Here is a 23,390-nt window from a genome sequence, read left to right as displayed (position 1 = left end):
TGGGCAGCACCTTAACCAAGTGATCACAGTTCACATAACCAATAATGGAACAAATTAATATGTGTCTGCTGACATAAAGGAGCACAGCATCTTCAGTAGGATTCCTGCCAAAAATGCATAACCTGAATCATGAGGAAACAATAGGGCAAACCAAGATTGAGGGATAGTTTTCAAAACAACAGCCTGTACTCTTCAAAGTTATCAGTGTTAAGAAACTTTGAGATAAAGGGAACTACAGAGATATGACTACTAAGTACAATATGTGATCCTGGATTGAATCCAGGGATTAAAAAAGAAAGAAGCTATAAAGAACATTATTGGGATTGATTGGTGAAATTTGAACATGAACTCTAATAATAATGTATCAGTGCCATGATCCTAAGTTTGGTGATTGTATTGCCGTGACACAGGACAGTGACCTGTTCTTGGGAGATACATGCTGGGATTTAGGAATAAATGATCATGTCTGTAATGAATTATAAAGTGTTTGATAATAACAATTAAATCTGTATATGTAGAGAGTGTTAAAGCAAATGTTGCAAAATCTTAATAATGAGTATTCTAGATGAAGATTATGTGGGTGTTTTGTACTGCTCTTCAAACTTTTCTGTGAATTTGAATTTTTCTGGTTGAACCTTTTAAGTAAAATTCCACTGAGACAGCACCTGGTTATAAAGTCTACCTTTCTTTCCTCACCTTGCTTGTGCAGTTCTGGCCTTGGCACTTGAGAATGAATGGCCTCAATGATCTTTTGGAGAGTTTTCATTAGTGAGGAATGTGTCATTTACCAAAATTTAGAGGGTTACCTAACTGGGATTAAAACTTCTCTCAAATGATCCTGTGAATTTAGAAAGACTTTGCAAGATCCTCTTTAATTATAAAACAAGACAGTAGCTCAGTTCATCTAGGTAGCTGCTAGAGACTTCATGTCAAAACAGTATAGCAAATTAAGTTTTCTGCAAATTTACTGCCAGAACAGTAGCTTTTAAAAGCAGAAATGGCCCCTAGATAGTGTCACCATAAGGGAGCTTTTAAAATATCTCTGCTGCTTTTGGAAGCACTGCTTTCCTGACTTTGCTTTTTGATGAATAAATCTGGTCATTTATCCTGTAGAGTTTCTCACAATCTGAATTATGCTATTTGCGACCCATGATATCATTTAATGTGTTCCTCTTTCCTCTGTATGTCTTAGTCAGCGGTAGGTAGGGCTATCCACAGAAGCTTTCTGCAGTGATGAAAATATTCTACATCTGTGTGATCCAGTATGGTAGCCACTAGCTGTATGTGCCCAGTGAACATTTGAACTATGGTTAAAGAGATTGAGGAGAGGTGCGCCTGGGTGGCTCAGTCGGTGAAGCATCACTTTTGGTTGGGGCTCAGGTCATGATCTCATCGTGGGTTCAAGCTCTGAGTCAGGCTCCTTGCTGACAATGTGGGGCCTGCTTGAGATTTTCTCTCTCCCTGTCTCTGTGCCTCTCCCTCACTTGTTTGCACTCACTCTGTCTCTCTCAAAATAAATACATAAACTTTAAAAAAAGGTTGAGGAGAAAGAGGAGTTTGAGGAACGGAATTTTAATTTTAATTGATTTAAGTTTGACTTTAGATTGTCACACATGGCTAGCAGTTACCTAATGAGGTCCAGAGGCTTAATAAGATTCAGGTTAGGTTTTGTTTTGTTTGTTCATCAGGTCTTGCTCTTAATGTTTTTGTGTCTGATTGTCTCTTTTTTAATTAACTTTACAGCCTACATGCATTAATTCACTAGGGGTTGCAAAATGGTGATATTCTAGCCCTTGCCACTTATTAATTATAGTTGATAGTTTAGGAAAAAAATGGTTACTAAAACTAACTGGAGATAAATCCTTTTTCATTGTCCTTAGCATTCATGGATTTCACAGTCTTGACTATTTGCAGGTAACCATGAAGTTCTATCTGATATATGTAATGGTTTGTAATTTACTGAGAGATCAAATTGTAATTGCATTATTTGAAGTTCTCTTTTGAAGAGAGCCAGTTACCCTGGTGAAGGAACTTGTCAGCTCCTAAGTATCTTTATTAAAATTGATTTTGTCTCTATTTAATGCCATTTTATGGAAATTTATGCCATAATGCTAGTCACAAATTTATTCTTCACTAACATCAAGAATATGACATAATCTGTTTTACATTGTCATCAGTTGACTAAAAGCAGTTTATAGAAGAGTTTAGAATGAACTTCTTTTTTTGTTCTTTCTTTTTCTCCTTTGTTTTCAACAGATTTGGTAGCCTGATTTTCTCCATTTTTGGTCATTAGAAAACGGTCTAGACTTGCATATATGGACTTTCTTGATTATTTGACAAATTAACCAACCTTTTAAGAGATGTCTGCTCAGCTTAATTTAGATCTTTCGAAAGGTTTTCCATTTATAAAAGGAAGTTGGAAAATTTTCTAGACAACTGATAAGAATAGAGGACAATAAATTTTACCTCTTCTTATCTCTTACCCAAAAAAAAAAGCCACAAAACCCTTTTTTTTTTTTTGTCAAATAGATATTCTCCTCAAAAAGCGAATCCCGACTAAAGCATCTGTTACAGCGAGCCCCAGATTATTGCCCTGAAACAATGGTAGGTCTTGTTTAACTTAACGACAGAAGCTTTTGTCTAAATGAAGCTGTCTAATGAGTTAACTCTTTGATTCAGGAAATTTTTCAAAATGATTTGAGTTTGTGATCAGATTAAAATGTCCAATTTAACAAGGTACTTTAAAAAGATCATCACACAAATTGCAAGGTAGATATTATTTTTCATCTTTTATTTATTCTATGATATAAGTATAAAATAATATTAAATGTAAATGCATTGCAGTCTTTAAATTTCATTTTAAAGTTTATCTGGAATTTGGAATTTTACTCATTAGTTTGACAATTTTCTGAAAACCATAGTAACTAAATCTTACATTTATTTTGATTTTGAAAAGTTAAATTTGGGGTAAGGGGAAATGTGTGTGATTTCTCATTACTCCTATCTTCTCATTTTTGGTGTACTATAGATATATTGCTTGCCTGTCTGAATTATGTAATTTAAAATGTCTCCAGTGCTGGGCCGTCCTCAATGTCTGGGATACTCATGGGCCAGGCTCATGGAGTCTGAGCTTACAGGAGACAGCCTTTTTAGATGCAGTAGCTTGCATTCTGTGAGGCAAGAAATGTTGATCAAACAATTCTGACTGACACATTTGTCTACAGACACTTTTGTCTTTTGCTTAGAAACAGAGATTCCAGTAAGCGTCCTGAGTGCCCAGACTCGTCACAAGTGCTCCTAGATGGGAAGATGGGAAAAGAGCAAGCAATGTTTTTTCCATCTCAGTTTTGTTTTTTCTTCCCTGAATAGCTGCTTGATACTCATGTAGTCTTAGAACATTGATTATATAGAGACAAACATAATCAAATTAGCTGTATATAATTTCTGTATATTATAATGGTGAGAATAAATTGTCATATTTAGGAACTGGTTATATAAAAGTCTTCTGGTGTTTACAATTTTAGGTTGAAATTTGGAGTTGTATGAATTCATCTTTGCCAGGTAAGCACTAGCTAAGTAATATTTAACACTTTACCTTTAAAAACTTATTTTATGTAAAATCTGTGTCATTGTCCTGTAACCTAATGTATCCCCATGAGTTCCTATCTTCTCCTTTTTGTAGGCACCCACATTTTGAAATGTGTAATTTATTCTCATTCACTAGGTAGTTAACTGTGCTCTTGTCTCTACTTCTACTATTCTAGTGAAACTGGTCTTGGCAAGTTCACCAGGATCTCATGGTACCTAAATCTTATGGCCTTTTGTTAGGACTTACTACCTCTGGCTGCTCTGCAGCACTTCATACAGTTGACCGTTACCTCCTATGACTCTACCTTGGCCTCACGACCTTATCCTCTCTTACCTTATGGGGGGGAGAGTCCCCCATAAGGACCTTGGTCATTCCTGTGTGCAGTTGTCTTCCCTTCTCTGTCCACACTTACCCTGGTAATTGCTTTCCTTCCCAGAACTGTTCACTAATAAGCCCTGGGAAGACAACTTTCAAATCCAAGTTATCGCTCATGACAAGTTATCTTTGATTGCCTTTTCTTTTTAGCTCTGTTGACTCTCCCCTTGGAAAATCTTGCATCTGTCCTTTCTACTCCTAGCCATTATTATTGTACTTTTGGGGTAGACCATTGTAACAACCTTGTAGCTGGTATTTCAGCATTCCATAGCTGTCCTCAGTGGCTCCTTCAGAAAGAAAAAAATCTCTCGGGATATCTACTTCGATCAAAATAAAGCCCAAACTCCCTAGCCTGGCATTCACAGTCTTCCAGTTCTGGTTAAAGCCAGTGCCTTGACAAAAGAAAGTGTATTTTGTAGGTCTCTCTAAACTCTAAAGGCTTTCACACTGTTGAACGTTTATATTTCAAACAAGTTAGACTATTTGCCTTCTTGGAATTGTCCATATCCTTGCATGTTCTCCCAATTATACCTCTACCTAGTATTCTAGAATTATTTATATATAATATATATCTAAGACATATACCTCCATATGTAATCTCCATAATGGGATAAATCATATATTTTATCTATTTCATAGCCCACACAATAACTAATGGAGTTCTTTATATATAATATTATAAATGCTTGTTGGGCAATTTAGTTTGTAAGAGGCTACTAGGTGTATGAAATAGCAGTATACTGCAGTATCGTATAAAAGTTCACAGAATTTATGGCCTACATTGATGCTATTCAAAATAATTTTGAAAATGGGAGTGATTGCAAAGAGTAAGCAGCAGAGATTAAAAGGAAACTCTAGTAGCCAATAGGGGTAGATGGAAGTCTGTTGCCTTTGTTCCATTAAGTCATGTAGGGATACAGAAGCTTATGATACTCAGTATTTCTAACCAATTTTAAAAATTGGGGTGGTTTCTAATTTTGAGAATTTGTCCATCTGCAGGCCATTTGTTTACTTTGGTTTTTTAGCAGAATGTTTCTATTTGTTGTGTTAAGTCCTAGTTTCATTTGGAGAACTATGTTACTCATTGCGTTGAATCCTTGATACTTTTTTCAAATGTAAATAATAATATAACTTAGATATGAATTTGCAGATGTATGTATTACATGAAAGCGCATTGAGTATTCTGAAAATAGGTAAGGGAGAATTTGCCACATGCCTAGAAGCATAGTCTTTTCTCTTTTCATAATTATTACTTATGTCTCCTGATTTTATCCTAGGAGTCGTTCATTGACATTTACACTTGTAAAATGGAGATAAAAAAATGCATTAGAACACTTTCTATCATTGCATCACCTTTTAATATCACAGTAATTTGGTTGAAGACTAGCTGCTGAGTATAAACTGAAGCAGAGTAGTCAATTTGCCCCATAATTAAGTGTACCCACCAAAGTCCATTCTTACCCACAAAAGATGTTCATGTCTATTCACTGAGTATCAATTTCTAAACAGCATCATGGGTTTTACACTATTCTAGGTATTTAGTATTTTGAGTATAATAATCTTTATGCCCTTTTTGTTTGTTTTCATGTTAAGTTAAATTGGAATCTTTGCCTCTGATTCACAGTCTAAAAGTGAGGATGGCCCCTCCTTGTTCTCCTTAACCTGTGTGTCCTGGGGAGATACTGTCTACCCAAGAGTGAGAGGATCTAAAGAGAATGTAGGGTGACCAGAGAGAAGAGAAAAAACAGAGCACCTGATAATTCTGTTGTGAGGGCCTCTGAGAAGACCAGCAGCCTTGGGAGGAGGGGTGGGAGGAGGGCCTTAATAATTTTGAGACCTTGTTATCTGAGCTAGTTTTCCTGCAAATGCCTGCTTTGACTTTTACTGGTACCCATGAACCAGTGGGGCATGCCATTTGTGTTTGTTACTGCTCATGACCAAAGCATTGGAACTTTTTGTTTTTTAGGTGTGTTTAAGAAGTCTGATGGCTGGGTTGGCCTAGGCTGCTGTGAACTGGCTATTACCTTGGAGTGTCGACAGGCATGCAAGCAGGTAGCACCCGGCCTTCGGGCTCATGAGCAGCCTGGGATTCAGTTTGAGGATTAGCTGTGTGTATGTCTTGGACCTTGCCCACCTCATGTCTGTGGAGAGGTGACCCATATAAGCTGCAAACTTTGCATTTCTTATGTGGACCACTTCCTTTTAGTGCTTTCTCATTTATGGCTGCTGCATGTAAGGCCCTCAGCCATCTCTTATTCTTTCTTAACTTTCTTCTGCCATTCAAAGAAAGAGCATTACAGGAACCAAAGCCTTTTGTACTTCCCTGTGGTCATACTCGGTCAATGCTGAGTGACTCCAAATAGTTGTGTAAATTTAGAGTATGCTTGGATGAGAGCAGATGACACTGCTGGCTTATTTAGCTTTCATCTGCTGTTCTCTCTTTCATCATGGGTTTACTCTGGGCATGTTCTTTTATCCTTCTCTGCTCCTGAGGTGAGCATGACTCCTACAGTGAACTGTGACTTCTCTTTGATCTGATAGATCTCTGGTCCAATTCAAGTGGAGTTCTTCCTCACTGTGTATATTTTCATAGTGGTTCCTCAGAGTGCTGTGGGAGAACTGGTCTCCTAGCTCCTCATACTCTCAAGCGGTGAGAGTAGATTTAAGTGGGAAATTTAGACGGACCTGAAATCACAGCTGGAAAGCCTTCTCTTATTTTCTTCTCCTAGTGACTGGTTTCTGGACCAGAGTACATGAGACATGGTGTCACCTTTACTTTCATACAGACCACAGACCGCTGTACTGTTTAGCCTGAGCTGCTCTTTGAGCAGCGCACAGCCTAGTGATCTGCTGCTGCCCTCGAGCCATTGAGATGAAGTGGAGTTTCAGAGGCTTTGAATTGTAATAGATCGGGGCAGGGCGGGGGGGGGGGGGGGGGGGGGGGGGGGGGGGGGGGGGGGGGGGGGGGGGGGGGGGGGGGGGAGCATAAAGAGAATTAGAAACTACCACTTTTGTTAATTGCCTGGCAAAGCTTTTTCCTCTTTAGTTGCCCCTCCATTACAGATGGATCTTTGCTGAGGAGATTGGCTCATAAGTCGGTAGGAGAATTTAGAATATGAAGGGTTAAAGAAAAAGCAAGATATAAATGCCCTGGCAGAGCTTCACAAGAACATTTGCTACAGAGTGGATTTCAACTAAGGAAAAAATTCTCTGATTTACATTTCCTTCAAAGTCATCTAGTTTCTGAAATAACAAAAGGACCCTGTTATTATGTGAGATTAAAGCCATAAAAGAGCAAAGCTTTAGCATATCGGGTAGTTCTGGGGCTGATGTTTATTTTAAAGAACTTGCATAAAATTTGTTTGTTGTATTCTAGGAACTTTTAAGTATTAGAGCATAAGGTTTTCCTTGATGAAATAAAGAATACCAGACCAGCAAGTAACATATATTAATTTGTGTTCTTTTTGTCCTGTGTTGAATAGCATGTATAATAAATTAATGGAGAAATTTGTTATCTTTTAGGCATCTTCAAAAAATGATATTTCCAAAGTTTGCAGAAAAGAATATGAGGTATGTATTTTATTTAACAACTCTGGATAGACTAATTCAGATATTATCAGAATTGCTAAAAATCACCTAAATTTTCAAAGTGAATTCATTCTTACATAAAATACCTTTTGCTTTACAGAAAATATAGTCTTGACAAAATATAGCCTTATCATTTACCTTGCTTAGAAATGTCATGACTAATTGACTTGTCGAAATCGAACATTAATTTTAAAGAAATGCCTGTTAGCTGTACATGAGTTAAAAAAATAAAATCTTAAAGTTAAAAAAAATTTTTTAAAAGAAATGTCTACATCACATATACAGAGGCTTTAACCTATATTGTATTCATAACAACATCCGGTTATACCCAAGTATAAAACAGTTTTTCTTTTGCCCCCTCTCCTATACCTTGATCCATGCAGGTATCCATATTTATTAACTGTGTCTAATTGGAAGAAATAAAATCACACTGCCAGTGTGAGTAGCTTCAAACTTTTGCAGCTCTCGGATTTGGTAGAAAAAGCAGTAAATTACAAAGGCTGTATTAAATCTGAAGGGTTCTTGCCTCCCAGTGGTGGTAGTTCAAGCCCTGTGGGATCTAGATGGGGCCGTTCCGGCACAGAGGTTAGAGGAGGTCTTTCACGCCTTGCAGAGAAGTACAGAAGATTGTCCCTGATGTGAAAAAGCTCCTCATTGGACTACTTCCTTCAGTTTCTAGAAGTCCATTGTTAAATGTGACATTATTGTTTTCATAGTGTAGGATCATGCAGTTAAGGATACTTACATGCATCTCCTCGTTCATTGTTTTTATCTATAGACATTGGGGTTCCTATTGCTTTTAAAAGCCTGTGTTCTCTTGGAGAAGAAAGATAGAATAGTTCTCTTAACAGCTTCTAGATTATAGTTCTAACTTTTTTTTCTTTTTCTCAATGCCTATAATTATATCTCTTCATATTTTTAAATTGGAAAAATCTTATTTATCTTTTGTCCCTTTGTACTATTTGCCAAGTTATATCTGTTGCTCTGAAGACAGATTTCCAAATTAACTGCAACTCTCCTCTGTTCTTATTAAAAGGAGCCTTGCTGCAAAGAAACCAAAGAGCTTTCTTGTTTTTTCTTATCTCTCTACCTTTAAAATAACTAGTTTTAGTTTCTCTTGAACAAAGTGGCTAACTGTGATAATTCCTTCTTTTCTCCTACATGGTGTCTGACACTGTCCATCTTCTGTAGCCTGTCCTCCATTATTTTAGTGTGCTTCCTTCTCTTGTCTGGATTTCTGCATTGCCCTAGGAAGTCTGCCAGTATGTGTTGATGAAGGACGGGACAGGAAAGGTAAGAGAGATAAGTTCTGTCCTATGAGAGAAATACTAAGGATAGTTTACATTTCCAGTCTATCCTCCCTTACTGGCCTAGAATTAAGCAACTGTTTTCAAAAAATCTACGTGCCGAGAGGGTTCTTTTACACGCGTATATATGTGTGTAAAAATATATATGTAAAATACATATATGTAGTATAATGTATATAAGAAATACACATATTAATATAAATCTACTAAAATTATCCTATAAATTATTAAAGATAATTCAAGACTCAATTTGATTTCTTATGTATTACTTAGAAATAAAAAGAGAGACAAGAGCACTTTAATGCAGAAGGAGGGTTCTGCACTATAAACCCCAAATAGCAGTCACTCTCATGATTATTGAAATCTAGTTTAAAGTTAATGACTATTTGTTATGAAGTGAATTGGGTAAGTTTGGTGTAGTGTAGCCTGTTTTAACTGGATTGGTTGTTTATCAACAAAAGACTAATTTATAAAACTAGGCTTTTAGTATCTTTTCCTTGACACTGGAGTGATCCCTGGAGTGAACTTCCAGATGTGTAAGCTATTCCTTTAGGCTAACAATTTTAGGGTTTAGCATTTATCCTGAAAGGGTGGTTTTGTGTAGTCTGATTAGAGAGAGTCCGAGAGTGAGTAATTTTATTTGAGGGAATTTCTTGCGAAATTCACGTATATGAATAAAGTTAAAAAATTTTAACACCATTTAAAATTCTGTTTTGTTCCAACCAAGCTTAAGATAAACCAGTTAAATGTAAAGCATTGTTATGTATTATTTTATAGCATCTAGTTTCTTATGTGAATCAACGTTTATTAAATTCTGAGAGGTAGTGCTTTATATTAGAAAGAGCATAACTTTGGAGTGATACCTAATTCTGAATTCTAGTTAAGTTATTTACTTATAAGTTAACTTCAGATACTGAAGAATTGTATCTAACTGAGTGAAGAATTAAAATATGTGCTGTATACACAAGGGTCTCAGGGAAATCAGATGGCAGAGGGAGTATGTTGGGATTTATCAGGGGAAACTCTGCAAAGGAGAAAAGCCTGAAAGGATTGGTATATTTTGGTAAAAAGACTGTGGATCAAAGGCATGTTAGCAAAAATTCACATGGCTGTGCAGGGGTCAGAAAGACAATGGACCTGTTTAGGGCTGTGAATCTGTGCTTGGATTGGCAAAATCGGACCAGATTCTGAAAAGATGGTATTTTAGGGCTCAGCTCATAAAGTAGAGGGAGATGATGAAGATTCTGTAATAGACCAACATAACAAATCCATAGTTTAGAAAGCTAAAGCCATAGTTGTGTGCGTGCTGAGGTTAAATCCCCCAGACCCCTCTAACCTATCTAAAGTAGATAAGGCCCCAAACTAGGATGATAACAGTAGAAGCAAGTATTCAGGAATAACTCAGAGATTTGAAGGCAGAATCCATGAGTAGCATTTGTTTTGGTGGATTGAATAGAGGAGATAATATTCAGGGAAATATATATATTTATATTTATAACAATTATTAGTGAATTGGGAGGTAGAACCTAAGAAATTGTATGGCAAGCAGCATAGAAGGACAGACTGAAAGAGAGCTTAAGGGTTGTGGGAGAAGAGCGTTGGAATCTTAGAAGAAAAGAGAATATGGGGCAGAGGCAGTATTTAATGAAGCCCAACAAATCCCCAGCAGGATTTAAAAAAAAAAATTCCATAGATTACAGACATACCTCATAGCCAAAGATCTTAAAAGCAGTCAGAAAAAAGAAAGACATTGCCTTCAAGGGAGACTAACAGCTGATTTCTCAATAGCAACAGAGAAAGCTAGATGCAGTGGAATGATACCTAAACTGTTGAGAAAGAAAATAGTTAATCAACCTAGAATTCCAAATCCAGGTGCCAGAGTCCAACTCCAGCAGGTCCAGGGGTCCCTGAAAGGATGGACAGTGTCGGCGAAAAGCAATGAGAATGATGAGAGAGCCACATGTTTCTTTCTTGATCACCAGGCAGGCGTCTCTGCTCTGTCTGCTTTGGTGTCTCTTTTTACTGATCAAGCAATAACATGACATCAGAAAATAGGAATTGTTTACAGTGACTAATTCTTAGTGATAAGCTGTTTTAGTCATTGGAAGTGATGACATTAGAAAAATAGAAATTTTTTATAATGACTAATTTTTTTATGATAAGACACTTTAATCATTGAAAGTATATGGAGAACTATCTCATTCATTTTTGTGTCAGTCCTCAAGATTAAGAAAGTGACAAACCAATCTCATTTTGTACGGGTTGGGTTTTTGCCAATAATTATGAGTTTGTTTTTGATTAACAAATTACAACCAAGTCATGTAACGCACTTACAGTGAGGTTGAGCAAATCCTACAACCAAGAACATAACAGGGTATCTTCAGCAAAAAACAGGATGATATACATATCGTTTAAGCCACTAAATTTAAGATTAAAACAAAGGTCAAGCTGTATACAGATAGGCCAAGAGCCAATTCATTCGGCTCACAAACCACATGAAAAAGAATGCTTGTTAACAAGTTGTTTGAGAAAGCCCTTTCTTTGATGCAAGCACAATGGGGGCCCTACGTGTGTTGGCTTGGACCTGGGTTTCCCACATCCTTATCCATCCTCATAACTGAAGTCAGCACAAGGTAGAATGTAGACCTTGGGAAGGCACTATCTTCTGTCCTTGTCTTCCACTTCTAATCTCCAGTTTAGGCACCAATACTCTTCAGACCAGATTCAAATGGACTGTGTTTTTGACCTTGTATTCTGTTTTTTATCTCCAATTTAGGCTTCTTTTCTCTGGGCCAGACTTAAATGCAATTTTTGTGTTGTCAACCCCTTCAAGTCTATGTTTTGGGTCTGCAAGGCTCATGAGCAGAACCTTTTGTCAAACATTTATAGTGTTTTGATCCAAAATCTCTTATGCAGGGAAAGGAAAATGTTTTTTCTTATGGGGTAACTGTGTGGGGAATATCAGTCTGATTTGGAATGCTGTAAGGCCTAATTAATTGCAACAGGCTTATTTTCAACATGAGCAGTAGTAGTAGAAGGATATACCACTTTCGCCTCTCATGGCAGGAGCTATGCAAACGTCTGCCATTTCCTTGCTGTGACTGTGTTATCCAGCAAGGCCAGTGCTGCTCCCAGCATCCAGGAAAAAAATATTTTTCAAGGAAGAGGGCAAAATGAAGGTCTTTTCAGACCGCAAAACAAAGAATTGCTATTACTGGACCCTTTCTAGAAGTCCTTCTTTAAAGGAAGTTGTAAAATGTCTTTTTTTGAGGTGCAAAAGATAATGGGAAAATGATGAAAATACAAAGTGGCTAAATTAAAATACAAATTATAGAAAACAATAATGAATGATGTATTGTTCAGTTTTTTAAAAAGTAGCAAGAGCATACATGTGTTGGGAAAGGAGTTTAAAGAAATTGAGGATATTGAGTGTTAGGTATTTTAAAATGTAAAAACCTCAGAGGTAGTTGGGAATACAGGACTAAAAACAAGAAGAAAGATTATGCCCATGACGTAACCCTTGAGTCTTGAGTGTGAAAGAAATCTCAATAAAAGACAAAGTGTTGAAAAAAGTAGAGCGCTGCTTTTTGAAAAATAGCTTTTTTAGAGACCTGAAAGAGAAGGATCCAGAAATCAATTAAGAGGCCCCTATTGTGTTGGATAAGATTATTGACATGAGATATTCCAAGAAAAAGAGAATTAATTTCCTGTCAGTGGTAATGTTCAAGCAGACGCTTACTGAATTCACGTATCATGGAAGGGATCTCTGCAATGGACGGGAGATTTGGCTAATCTCCCAACTCTGCAGTTCTCTTTTTTTGACCCATACCTAAGAAGGCGTACTTCAGTGATTAAGAGTACTATTTTCAGAATCACATTTTATTAAAGCCACCAGTATCAACTAGTGGCTTGATAACTCTGACAAGGACATGTTCAAGTGTCATGGAGTGCTTAGTTCTAGGTTCTCCATGCATTTTCACAGGCTTGGGCCCTAGGCTCACCCATAGGTATTAGACCACATGGATTCGTGGATGTGTGATAGTAGAACCAGGGATGATATTCAAAATATTCAACAACTGGAATGGCCTAGGTACTAAGAGAACAGGTGCAGGCAGTAATCCGTTGGTATAGCCACACTAGTGCACACTGCCTCATTAGAACCAAATTATAGACTAATGCTTTCTGCAAGATGTGAGACATCTAGTATATATATTTTTTGCATAGTCTCTGTCTACATGTTAGCTGAAAATATTTTCTTCTAGCTACCAAAAGGTGATTAAAATTTTTTGTTGTTCATACTTTCTTGATTGTCAGGATAAGCATTAAGATGATGTGTGGGAGATGAATTTCTAGAGAGTTGGCAATGACTCTAGAGTGATGAGACAGATTTTAGTTTTGAGTTCTTAAGTCTATTTCGTTTTGGGTTCATAAATCTATTTCATACCTTTATGTCAGCCACTGGCTTTGCTGCCATTCATTTAACATAATGGTCATAAATACAAATACCTTTCCATTTGCTGCATGAGCCACTGAAATACAGTTGTACAAAGTTGTTATCAGACTTCTACATTTTTTATTTGTTTCTTCCTTTCACAGATCCTTCTCTGTGCTTTTCTTTATATTCTTTTTGGAAATATCATTTTCAATTCTCTCCTTTCTTTCTAGCTTTCTTTTTTTAGTCCATTTATTTGATGTTCTTTCATTAAGAAGGTGAGAAACTATGTAAGAAAGTTAATAGGTATTTTTGTGAGGACTCACTTTTTTTTTAATCTTAAGGCATTTAATTAAGTTTTAAACTAAACAGTTGCTAAACACAACTAAAATAATGTTCTGTCCTGGGGCTCTGATTTTGTGAGAATGCTAAGATAAAATTCAGACTCTGAGGAGATATTTAAAAAAGAGGCTCTAAGAATCACAAAAATGAAGGTGGCCGGCGGCCTTGTGAGTTTCAGAGCCAGTTCTGCAGCACCTCCTGGCAACACGCAGCTCAGTGTGTAAGAGAAAGGTGCGGGTATATGTTAATTTTTATTTTTTTTAATATTCAAGTGTTCAAAATTGGAAATGGTATACAATAAAAAGTCTTATTTCAACTTGCTGTACTACAGCTACCCAGTTCCTAAGGTCACTAGAGATACTTGTGCATATAAAAGTAAATATATATAGTTCTTCTTCACCCCCTGTAACACAAATGGTCGTTTGTCCTATGCCTGGATGCCAGGGGTTAGTACATATTTATGTGTGCCTGCATAATACACAGGCTGCACAGTGTATTCTCAGGATATGTCACAGTAAAATGTTCTACTTTAAAGATTTCTATGTGTGTGTTTTATTTTGTTCCTCTTTCTCTTTACCTTGATTTTAGATTTACTACCAGAAGCATAAAGGAAAGGGATGAAGAAATAGCCCTAAAAACTTAGAGATAAGGCAGGGATGTTAGGGCCAGCAGGATTTCTCTGGACAGCTAGAGGCCTGCTATGCCTCATGTGATTGGATCTGTGCTGCAGCGCTCCAAGAATAGAGCAGACCATCTTGCGTGGCAGATGACTATCTAGGCTGTAGATAGTCGCTTTGGGGGATTTAGCAAAAACAATAACATGTGCTTTGCCCCAGCAAAGCCTTCAGGACCTAAAAGTAAAACTTCTTCTGGTTAATGCTAAGGAAACACCAAGAATTGAAAGAATATAGTAATCAAAGACTGTGAATGGGAGGCTTGTAAATGACAAAATGCTATACTGATGCCCCGTATCAGAGTCGATGTGAGCCGTTACCTGCAGCTGATGAGCTCCAAGAAGAGCGAAACCTATTAGGTCCTGCAGTACTGGCTTAAGACTTATAAAACCTTGATTATGTTCCATTTGTATGTGGTTTTGTTTGTACTAGAAGGGAATAACTCCAGTCTCTTTGTACTAAAATATTTCCTCTCTTGTCCTTTCTTCTGGGAACTCACATGAATGAGATCATCCCAAAGGAAAATCAGATTGGGTTTGATTAGGTTGTGATCTGGTCTAATCTAAATGGCCAGGTTTTTCTCCCTAGGGAATCTCATCTACTCCCGTGGTTTTATTTGCCCCAATATGATGACAATTCTAGAATCTTGTTTGCTAACCTCTTTCTCTGAGTTCTTAAATCATTATTGGATATGTGTACTTCTGATGTTCAACTGGCATTTCACATCAGCCAAGCTGATTGTCACCTTCCATCCTTCCCACCACCTTCCCTGCACCCCACTGCTACACAGCACACATGCGCGCGTGCACACACACACACACACACACACACACACACGCGCATCCAAAACAAAAACTTACCATTTTTTCTTACATTTCTTGTTTGGTCATTCCAGTATCGTGCTCTCAGACACATAAGCTAAAAGTCTAAGGTATTGTCTACTCTTTCCTCTTTTTTCACTTCCTCCCACAAATAATTGGTTATCAAGCCCTGAAGATTTGCCTGCAAAGTATATCTTAAATCAGTCTCCTTTCCAGGACTTACTACCTTAGCTTAGATCCCTGCACCACTTTTCTAGGCTACAGTAGCTGCCCAACTACCTTTCTTATCAATTTCTCCTCTTATTTACTCTCTCCACCTCTCCTAAGATGATCTCTTTAAAGACCAGATATGGTCATGTCACTCGCTTCCTTAAAATCCTTCAATGGCTCACCTGTGGGATATAGTTCATGTTCCGCAGCCTGGTAAACTAAGCTTTTCTCCTTCTAGCTGCTGACTCTTCTCCTTCACACTTCAGCAGTATGCTACCTGTAATTTCCCGGATTGTTACTTGTGGTTGGACAACGTGTTTGTGCTACCTAGAATTCCTTCTCCCAGAGCCCATCCTATTACCCCCTCCTGTGGTATGCTGGAGCCAGTGCCTACTAGCTGGAGAGAACTGCTTGTTAATATTCAGGAATTTTGCCAGCCAGTTTTTAACTCGAAATCAGCCATGATGGGAATATTTTCACCACAAACATCAGTAAATATTACAAATCTGGACTTTCCCTCCACCCCAACCCCTGCAAAAGTTGGTCCTAGCACACCAGTACTCATTGCCTCAAATTCTGGCTTAGACGGTTCTTTAAGAACCTTCCCCAACCAGCCCTGTCACCTCTACACTCATAAAATTGACTGCTACTTCCCCTTTACCTTACATGCTTGACTATAGCTTTTGTCACCTCATAGTATAACTCTTTGTTTACAGGTCACTTTTTAATACTCAACCCTTGAGTTCCTGGGGCAGAGTCCACATTTCAGTTGTCTTTGCATCTGTCATTCATTCACTCAACATTCACAGAACGGGTACACTTACTATGCCTCAGGCATTGTTCTGAGGGTACGAGGTAGAAGGATTTAGCTGCTGTTGCGAGAAGCCCATAGCCTAGTCCGTGGGCAGAGACAAATTCAAATAGGTCATTACAATACAGTGAGACAAGTCCATTGCCAAAAGTCTGGGCAAGACACATTGGAGCCTGAAAAAAACAAACAATGCCCAGTGTAATGGGAGGGTCTTCACAGAGCAAGTAAGACTTAAAGGGTGAACAAAAATTTGTTGCCTGCAAATAGTTGCTACAGTTAGGATTTTTATAGATGGAAATTTTTAATAGAAATTTTTCCATTCTGGACAGCTGAGTTACACAAGGTTCTTTGTCTCAGAGTAAATAGCAGTTTTATGTGGAAACCTTGTATAAATGTCAGTGAATTAAGAAGTCTCTGAGTCCAGAAAGCACTGAGTACTCTGTTATCGCAATAACGTGTAGCAGACCATCCAAAAACTCTGTAGACTGAAACAATAACAGTTTATCATTTCTTATGAATCTACAGGCCAGGTAGGCAGTTCTGACCTCGCCAAGCTAGCTTAGCTGATTTGGGCTGGGCTCACTCACGCATCTGCAGTCTGCTGCAGGTCAGCGTGAGCCTAGCGGATTTAGGATTTCAGCTCAGCTCTCCTCCGTGTGTCTCTTCTGGCCCTCTAACTCAGTCATGTTCCCATGGTGGTGACACGAGAGGAAGTGCAAAGATGCAAGTCTGTGCAGGCCTCTGCTTGCTTCAAGCCTGGTACTGTCCACTTGACCAAAACAAATCACATGGCTGAGTCTAAGTTAATGTGAGAGAAGGAGAAAGACAGAAATGTGAAGAATCAGGGCTATGACTACAGTCTTTCTACCACAAACACTCTGTGCTGAGCTCAGTTCTAGATCTTGTGTTCTCTGCAGATGTTACTTGCCCTTGAATTTGCTTCCAGTTGGTTGGATGCTCCAGTGATAATGAGTAAACTTCTTTGAGCAGTCTAGACTTATTAATCTTATTTTAGTTGTGGGTGTTTATTTTTATCCAACTCTTAAAATGGTATTTATTATTTGGGAGGCTGAAGAAATTGGAGAATCACTTGTTTAGTGATATCTATATCATGCTATTAAATCTTTTACATATTTTAGTCACTTAACTTTTTAACTAAAAAGCCATATGTCCACAACAAGGAAAAAACATCTTGTAGAGGTTTAAAAACATGTTTGTTTTTAAAGGTCAATTATTGAGGGTGCTTGGCTAGCTCAGTCTGTAGAACATGCAAAACCCTTGGTCTCTAGGTTGTGAGTTCAAGTCCCACATTGGACCTAGAGCTTACTTAAAATAAAGGTCAATTATTTAATATCTCCAGCTTAGCCTTTGATGAGCTAGATTCCTCATACGAAATGCAAAACTTCAAAGTGGGAGAAATTTTAGTCCATTTGTGAAAAAGAAACATTTTATTTATTGAGGCCTTAGGAACAGAGCAGCTCCTTTACTTCTAAGGAGTAGGCTGGGGAATAGGGAGCATTAAATAACAGTTTATAAAATGTGCTCTTATGGGTCTTTGTCCAGAAGTAACCAAAACTTGTAAAATCAAATTTTTCTTTTCTCCTTTTACAAGGTTCATGTAAAAGGTCAGTGTTTGTTTTGTTTTCCTCATCCTCATCATCGGTGGGGATGGGGAGGGAGCCAGAAGTAGCAGGACGGTGGCCAGGGAAGGCATTGAGACAAGTGGGCAAATGGACAAATGTTAGAAAGGAGTCTCAGAAATGGAAAAGTATGTGTGGCCAGGACAGAAAATAAATCCATGGAGCCAATTTCTGAACAAGTGATTTGACCAGGAACGTCTGCCTCCCAGATGTACCCCAATAGCTCTTCCCCTAAGGAGGGTCACTGTGGCTTGAAGGATCACATATGGTTCCCTTGACTTTGATTTTACTTTGTATTTTAGTTTTTCTGCCAGGATTGCCCCCCTGGCTAATCTGTTCCCAGGGCTAGGTCGAAGGGCTTGCTGCAGTTCTCCAAAAACCAGCAGGAGTAGGGCAGGGACCTGGAGGTAGCTACCTGAGGAAAGATTTCATGATCAAGTATCTTTAAGGGAAATAATATTACCCTCAGGAAATGATTGTTTTCCCCACAATTTAATGTGCTGATTCTAAAAATAGGAGACCGTTAAAAAGATACTACTCTGTGGACATAACTGTGACCTTGCACTGGCTGCATGCAGAGCAAGAATGCAGTCTTCTTCAGGTGTAGTGCCGTGAGGGAGCAGCCTGGGCTCCAGCCCGAGCTCTGCCCTCTGTTTACTGTGCACTTGTGTCTCCAGCTGGGTAGTGGGGCTTTTAGGTTTGCAGATCTCTCGGATCCTGTCAACTCTGGCACACTGCTGTGTTCTTGGGTATCTGAGGTTGTGGTAGATCCTCATCTTGGTAACACTGATATTTATCTATTGTAGAGTAAGATGAGTGGAGCGGGGCACAGTGGGTATGGTATTGGTGGCGGAAGGTCAGAAGAGGCTGCATACTTCAGCATAGAGCCTCCGTTACCTCCATTGCCACCAGATGGCGACCAGACATTTGCAAGATAAGAAATGCTTTTAAAGATGAAGAAATTATAAGTTAATGGTGTAACTCATTATGTGTATGTCTTAAGACCTATCAAACTAATCAATAGTTTAAGTAGTGAACAGGTAGAGTTACCTATAGTTTATATAATAGATAGTTAGCTAAGGTATAGTTTATACCTAATTATAGTTTCTGAAGGTTAAGAATCCTTTATTAAAGAGGGGGGTATGATCAGAGTGTGAAATTGTGAGTATAAAGTAAGTAACAGAGAATTGATGAATCCTTCAAAAACTGGTATATTTGAATGAAGGACCATTCTTTAAAACCTTAAAATTAATAAAGATAAAAATAGAGATGTAAAAAGGATCTGTTAGTACCAAAGGTACTGCCGTATCAAAATATGAATGTTTTATTTTGATAAATTAAGATGAACCTATCCATGAAAGCTCTATCATTGAACATTAAGAGAAATGAGAGGTGTTTAAGTAACATTTCTGAGCTCTGGTTGTGACATCGAGGGAGACAATTGTGCCTTCCTACATGAGGGATTGGCACACTTTTTCTGTAAAGGGTCAGATCTCAAATATTTTAGCCTTGCAATTTGTATGGTCTCTGTTCAACTCTGCCATTATAGTATAAAGTAACCGTATATAGTATATAAACAAATGGGTGTGACTGTTCCAATAAAACTTCAGTTACAGAAGCAGGCAAAAGGCAAGATTTGGCCTATGTGCCATAGTCTGCCAACCCACTTGTGGGTGAAAGCTAGAGTTGTATTTCTCCTTTTTAGGCCTCCATCTCTGGCTTTTGTCAAATAAAGGGTTGAATTAGGCAGTCTCTGACATTTTTCAGGTTTTGGCCTTTCTTAAGTATCTCTCTGAAGTGAAGTGATCTACCACATCAACTCAGAGTGATATTTCTATTATTTGGAAGGTCAAATTTCCAAAAATCCAGCTTGCACAAATTTGGAAGTCTCTAGAAGAGGCCTTCTGAACCTTGGCACTATGCATATTTTGGGCTGTTGTTATTGTTGTCAGTGAGCTGCCATGTGCACTGTAAGATGTTTAGTAGCATCTCTGGACTCCTCTACCCATTAGATGCCAGCAGCACACACTGTTCCTCCACACCATTTATGAGAATGAAAATTGTCTCCAGACATTGCCAGATGTCCCTTGGGTAGCAAATCACCCCTGGTTGAGAACAACTGCTCTAGAGGCTTGTATGAGTAACTGGAAGAATATCAAAACTAGAGATCAGGCCATGCGGCCCAGGATGGCCACCAAGATAATAAATGCACTCCTTCAAGTACAAGGTCAAAAGAGCCAAACCCAAAAGAACAACCAGTTTATTGGAAAGAGAAAGGCAATGAGAATCAAAGGGGGTTGGAAAGTTGGTAGCAGATTGCTTTCTAATATTGATTTAGATCATTTTATGGAAAGTATTCTTAAAACCACTGAACCAAAATAAATGGCTATCTGTAACAGGTAGTTGAAAAGTCAAAGAAACATAAATGAAGAGAGATCTAGAAATGAGTATTAAAGAACACCAAGAATGTTTACATTTCACTCCTCATATTGCTTGATAAGTTCCTAGCAGAAAGAATTCATACTGGATGAATTCATTAGCCCTTATCTGTGAGGCCTGGGTTTTTACTTTTTGTTTTGTTTTGTTTTGCTTTAAATGGATAAATCAAGTATGGTTTATTTCTACAATAAAATATTATTTAGTGGAGAAAATGAATGTAGTATAGCTTCACACAACTACATAAATGGTTCCTTGAAGGTAGATTTTAAATGTCAGTAAAACTGGTCCTTTTAAAAGTCCAGATCACGTAGCTGGCTTGTGATTTAGCTACAACTAAAAGCCAAAGTCATCCCTGTTCAACTATAAGAGCACTTGATTTCCATCTACCTTTTATTTATGCCCATATTATTTCTTTTAGGAATTCATTCTCTTCTACTAGAAAGATACTAATCATAGCTGATAAGCTCTGAATATCCACATGGCTTTGAACATGGAATTTTTGTTTTTGTCTTGTTTTACCTCTTATTTTGCTTACAGTGACTTTAACATAGTGTGATATTTTCTGAACAGTGATCTAAGAACCCTAGAAATACTAATTGTAGTCTCATGATCTGCTCGACTTGCTCCATAACCTGAGGCAGTTTCCCCTCTGATGAGGAAACGGTTTGTTCATCTTTAAAATGGTAGAGAACCACCCCCCACCAACTTCCCAGGGGAGCTACATAAGAATCATCTGTTTATTTTTTATTTTAATTCTTTGTAATTAACAAGCAATGTTAATATTAGTTTCAGGAGTAAAATATAGTGATTCAATAATTACGTAAGAATCACCTTGGAAGCCTTAATATGTGGATTTCTGTGGCTCATTCCCAGATTCTGATCCTGTTAAGTGCAGAGTAAGGCCTACAAAGCCCAGGTGATTCTAGTGCTTGGCCATGTTTGAGAATAATTAGGGATGATCTCTAAGGACCTTTCAACTCTAAAATGCAGTGGTTATGTGAAATCTCTATTTCCCTAAATGCCCGTTATATTATCTTCTGGGAGCTCTCTTATATATGCCAAGAAATAATTGAGATTAATACACTGTAGGTCACCCCCACATATACACACAGGTGCAGCTTTACAAAATGTGGTTTGTTATAACATGATCAGCTCATGGCTCAAGATGAGGACTTTGACCCGCAGTAGGTGTTAGAAGGTGGTTTCTTTTTTCACCAGGGTGCTGTCTCAGTTTCTTCGTCTTCAGCCTTGGATTTGGAGAAGAATTAAATAGCTTGATATTCTGATTTCCATGTAACCATAAAGTGGAATAAAATTAGAAATTCTGCGTGGTGGTTAATTTGTTTGTTTTTCTTTAATTTGCAGAATGCTCTTTTCAGTTGCATTAGCAGAAATGAAAGTAAGTATTTTGCCAATGGTTATACGAGCAGTCCAAGGAGCAAAACACAGTTCACAGAGTACGATTTTGCTGTTAGAAGTATTGCCAAGACCTGACATTATGACGTGGGCCGTTAGTAAGCCGCCTGTAGGCCCAGCAGCGTTCTCATAGGCTCTTTCCTCTGGGGTGCCCAGGCCATTCATGAATTATGACAATTGCTGTGTCTTAAATGCAGATTTACAAAGCAGATACTACTGTTAGATGGGAATATCATGCCCCACTTGAATGAATAGGATCATATGCAGAAATTAAGCATTCCCAGGTCAGACAGTGTAGCACTTGCCGAGGGCTGCCTCTCAGTTCATTCAGCAGACATTTACTGACTGCTTGCTCTGTGCAGACACACACGCATATGAGGACACAACCCCTGCACAAAAAACTCTAGAACATAGAAGATATGGGCTAGTGTCCCTGACAAAAGTGCTGCAGGAGTTCAGAGGAAGGAGGGATCACATCCTGCTGGGGTTTTAGAGGTGGCTTCATGGAGTTGGTAGCTGAGCTAGCCTTGGGGAGGGACAGGATATGACCGTGGAGATGGGAAGAAGGGCATCTCAGGTGAAGGGAGTGATGAGGGCAGTTACAGTTGGGAAAACACAGCTGAGGAACAGAAGGGTTGTTTGGATTAGCTTGGCAGTTCGGTCTATCAAAGTATAATAAGAAACATTAGCTGGCTACACTTTGTCTTCTAACCCTCTCGAACTACGGTTTAATTCACAGTTTCCCAGATAGTGCTGCATATAATCTCTGTCCTCCCACAGCAGTGAGGAAGCCAGCCTCATGGAGGAATCTGAAGATGGGCATCCTTGGCTTATTCTCACTTATCTCTTCTGTCCTCAGTATTTTGCTCCCCCCCACATCCCTCAGTTTATCCTCACTAAGGTTAACAGTGATAAATGTAGTGATTAATTATTCTTTGTGTTGAAATTAAACAGTTCAGAAATGAGCACAGTAAGTAGTAATTATAAGTTAAAAACAGGTGGCACAATAATTATGAAACTGTTTCCTGGTACAGGAAACCAAGTTCAGTTCAGTCCTAGTTTAATTTATGCATAGTTTTATCATTGTTATTATTTCTGGAAGTTGCTTGGATTCCCTGATCATTCCCTGGTCTGTGGAATTCACCAGAAACCTGATTCTGGTTCCTCCATAACCTCTAGTAATTATCAGAGTTTTCCTACCTGCCTTTCTCTTACCTATTTCCTGCCATACCTCCATCTTGGTTCCCTTCAGCCTCCCACAGAGCGCCACCCCCAGCCTCTCCTGTGAGAGCCTCGTTTTCTTCTCCAGTGTGAGTCCCACATCTGTACCCACAGCCACTCATCTAGCTCTTCCCAGATACCTGAGATGGTCCCCTGCTTGATTTCTAAAAATATATCAAGAAATGTATTTCAAATACGAGTTTTACTTTTCAGTATTAAAGCGAGTCACATCAGTTGGGAGGTTCAACTTAGGCATACTATTGGAGATGTTCAAATAGAACAGAACTTTGGAGATTTTTGTCAAGATCTACAGTTATATAAGTGTCAAATTAATGAAATGAGCCTGATATCTCTTAGTTTTTAGTGGTTCTGTTTTATAAAACCTCCAAAGGGGTCTTGTTTTATTTTGGTTTTGTTTGCCTTGCTTTGTTCATGAATCTCCACAAGTCTAACATGGAAAGAAGCTGTTCTACTGGTTCTCAGCATGGGCAGTATTAGCATTTTTGGAGACAGTTGGGCTGTGTA

The 23,390-nt window shown here is 38.2% G+C and overlaps 1 protein-coding gene across 1 annotated transcript in view; it reads left to right on the top strand.

Moving 5' to 3' along the window:
• Nucleotides 1–23,390, top strand: part of RECK (reversion inducing cysteine rich protein with kazal motifs) — an 84,466-nt gene that overhangs the window by 18,134 nt on the left and 42,942 nt on the right. Inside the window, exons 3-7 of the mRNA XM_029920932.1 lie at nt 2,530–2,604; nt 3,525–3,561; nt 5,931–6,016; nt 7,487–7,534; nt 21,594–21,627. Coding sequence (XP_029776792.1) covers nt 2,530–2,604; nt 3,525–3,561; nt 5,931–6,016; nt 7,487–7,534; nt 21,594–21,627 — 280 coding nt within the window. The remainder of the gene's footprint in view (nt 1–2,529; nt 2,605–3,524; nt 3,562–5,930; nt 6,017–7,486; nt 7,535–21,593; nt 21,628–23,390) is intronic.

Source organism: Suricata suricatta, chromosome 13 (assembly GCF_006229205.1).
Source record: "Suricata suricatta isolate VVHF042 chromosome 13, meerkat_22Aug2017_6uvM2_HiC, whole genome shotgun sequence".
NCBI classification, from domain to species: domain Eukaryota; kingdom Metazoa; phylum Chordata; class Mammalia; order Carnivora; family Herpestidae; genus Suricata; species Suricata suricatta.
Note: the sequence above shows the minus strand (reverse complement) of the source record. Positions and strands in the feature narration are given on the sequence as shown.